This window comes from Brassica oleracea, chromosome C6, assembly GCF_000695525.1.
Source record: "Brassica oleracea var. oleracea cultivar TO1000 chromosome C6, BOL, whole genome shotgun sequence".
NCBI classification, from domain to species: Eukaryota; Viridiplantae; Streptophyta; class Magnoliopsida; order Brassicales; family Brassicaceae; genus Brassica; species Brassica oleracea.
The window spans coordinates 6,326,519-6,328,583 of record NC_027753.1 but is presented as its reverse complement, the minus strand read 5'-3'; the positions used below and the strand labels follow the sequence as shown (position 1 = coordinate 6,328,583).

Below are 2,065 nucleotides of genomic sequence, written 5' to 3'. Positions count from 1 at the left end.
GGTGTTACTTCCAAAGGCTAGAAACGACTGGAAGAATCTTAGATTCTTGGATTATAAGTCGGTGGATGAGTACAATTCAGTCTTATTTAAGACGGTCTCGATGCTGAGACTTTGTGGTGAAGTAGTAACCGAAGAAGAGTTACTTGAGAAGACTTACTCTACATTCCATTCATCGAATGTGATACTGCAACAGCAGTACAAAATGAAAGGCTTCGCCACATATACTGATCTGATCTCGTGCCTGCTTCTGGCCGAGGCAAACAATGAGCTCCTGATGAAGAACAGTGAAGCTAGACCTGTTGGAACATCACCATTACCGGAAGCTAATGAGGTTGAAAAGAAAGAACCCAACGAGTGCAATTACGTCCAAAACAATAAGAGATCACACGGCAATGGCCGTGGTGGTTACAAGGGGCCTGGTAGTGACAATTACTCGAACAGCCGAGACAACTACTCGACCAGCCGGAAAGGAAACCACAATAACCGTGGTCGTGGTTCCAATTATGGCCGTGGCTGCGGTAGTTATGGCCGTGGTCAAGGCGGCATATCCAAACCGTCTTACTCGACCAAATCCGTTTGTCACAGATGTGGAATGGGAAACCATTGGGCCAAGAACTGTAGAACCCCTAAGCACTTATGTGAGCTCTACCAAGAAAGTCTGAAGAACAAGAACCCGGAGGCTCACATGGTTCACGATTCCGGATATGAGGCCGATAATGATTCCGACATTGCTAAAGATGACCAGATGGACTTTGAGACTTCTGATTGTCTCAAGGACTAAATTTCGATACGACTTATCTTATTGCTTTATGTTTTGCTTTGATGTTTTACGATTATATATATATATAATAAGAATTGATTTTGAATTCGTTATCTTGTCTGATCTTACTTGAACATATAAATGATTTTAAAGAGTTGCCTAAAGGGCATAAAACCAAGTAAGAAATCATGAATGAGTATAGTAAGCATAGTAAAGAAACTATGGCTAAGGCATTAAAAGGCATTATACACACCCAAAAGAACAAGTGACCCATTGAAGTTATAATGTATGGTTTCCAAGTAGAAACAATGGGTAAGGAAGGAAACAAGTTCCTTTAGACTTTAAGAAGAAAAACGCCTAAGACCTTGAAAGAAAGTGGTCGAGACTATACTTATGATCTCTACTGATCAAAACTATGTAACAGATCAGTATGATAAAGAGGCAAGAGATGTGGTAATCAAATTGAGATAACACCACAAAATTTTACACTATATGGCATGATAGGATTAGCCATCCTAAAGTCTAAACTTGATGCAAAGATTGAAAAGGCACAGAGTTATCCCGTAAAAGATCTCACGTTGTGAAACATGTACACAAAGGGAAACTCATTAGGCTTAATTGTCCCAAGCACCACGACCTTATAGTATGGTAATGAGGGGGAGAGAGGATAAACCCATGATCAATACTACAAGTTCGTGTACCACTATGGTCTAAGACCATGTTATATGGCTCGGTCATTACTCGGCCGTAGAGGCCATGATACATACGGCCAAACCGAGGAGGCCATTACTCGGCCGAAGAGACCATGTTATGGTCGGCTGCAAAGACCATCACCTATACACGGCTTGGCCACGACTTGTATCCGCATAGTGCAGGCTTGACCGCACACAATCCATTATCTATAAAGGTTCGGCCAAGTAAGTCATTACCTATAAAAGGTTCGGCCATGAAAGCCATTATCTATAAGACTAAGATTCTAAAGTCTATAAATCTTGGAGACATTATGTTTTACATGTATAGAATGATAATATGATCATATGCATGAGGCCATATAAGTGAGCATAGATATTCCCATCTCAGATTGAATACGGGTCATAAAACCAGACATACACCATCTTAAGAGATTTTGAATAAACCACTACATACATATATGTGCCGTCTAAGATGGAACCTCAGAAGAGGATTGGGAATATATAAGAATAAGATCTTCTCCACGAATTCAAAGGACCGTGAGCCAAAACACGGGTGATTAAAATAGTGGCTAGGTACGGATTGCATGAAACAAATGAATCCGAATATTAAAGG

General features: G+C 40.5%; 1 protein-coding gene across 1 annotated transcript; it reads left to right on the top strand.

The window, feature by feature from the left end:
• Positions 1 to 274: 274 nt before the first annotated feature.
• LOC106297320 lies at positions 275 to 781 on the top strand. The gene is made up of 2 exons (XM_013733587.1): positions 275 to 555; positions 658 to 781. Exons 1-2 carry the CDS (start codon positions 275 to 277, stop codon positions 779 to 781), a joined length of 405 nt encoding a protein of 134 aa, XP_013589041.1.
• The last annotated feature ends 1,284 nt before the right edge of the window (positions 782 to 2,065 follow it).

Coding starts and splice junctions, on each gene's coding strand:
- LOC106297320 (XM_013733587.1), top strand. CDS start 275: ATGAAGAACAGTGAAGCTAGACCTGTTGGAACATCACCATTACCGGAA. Junction 556..657: donor CAAGGCGGCATATCCAAACC/GTCTTACTCGAC, acceptor CTACCAAGAAAG/TCTGAAGAACAAGAACCCGG.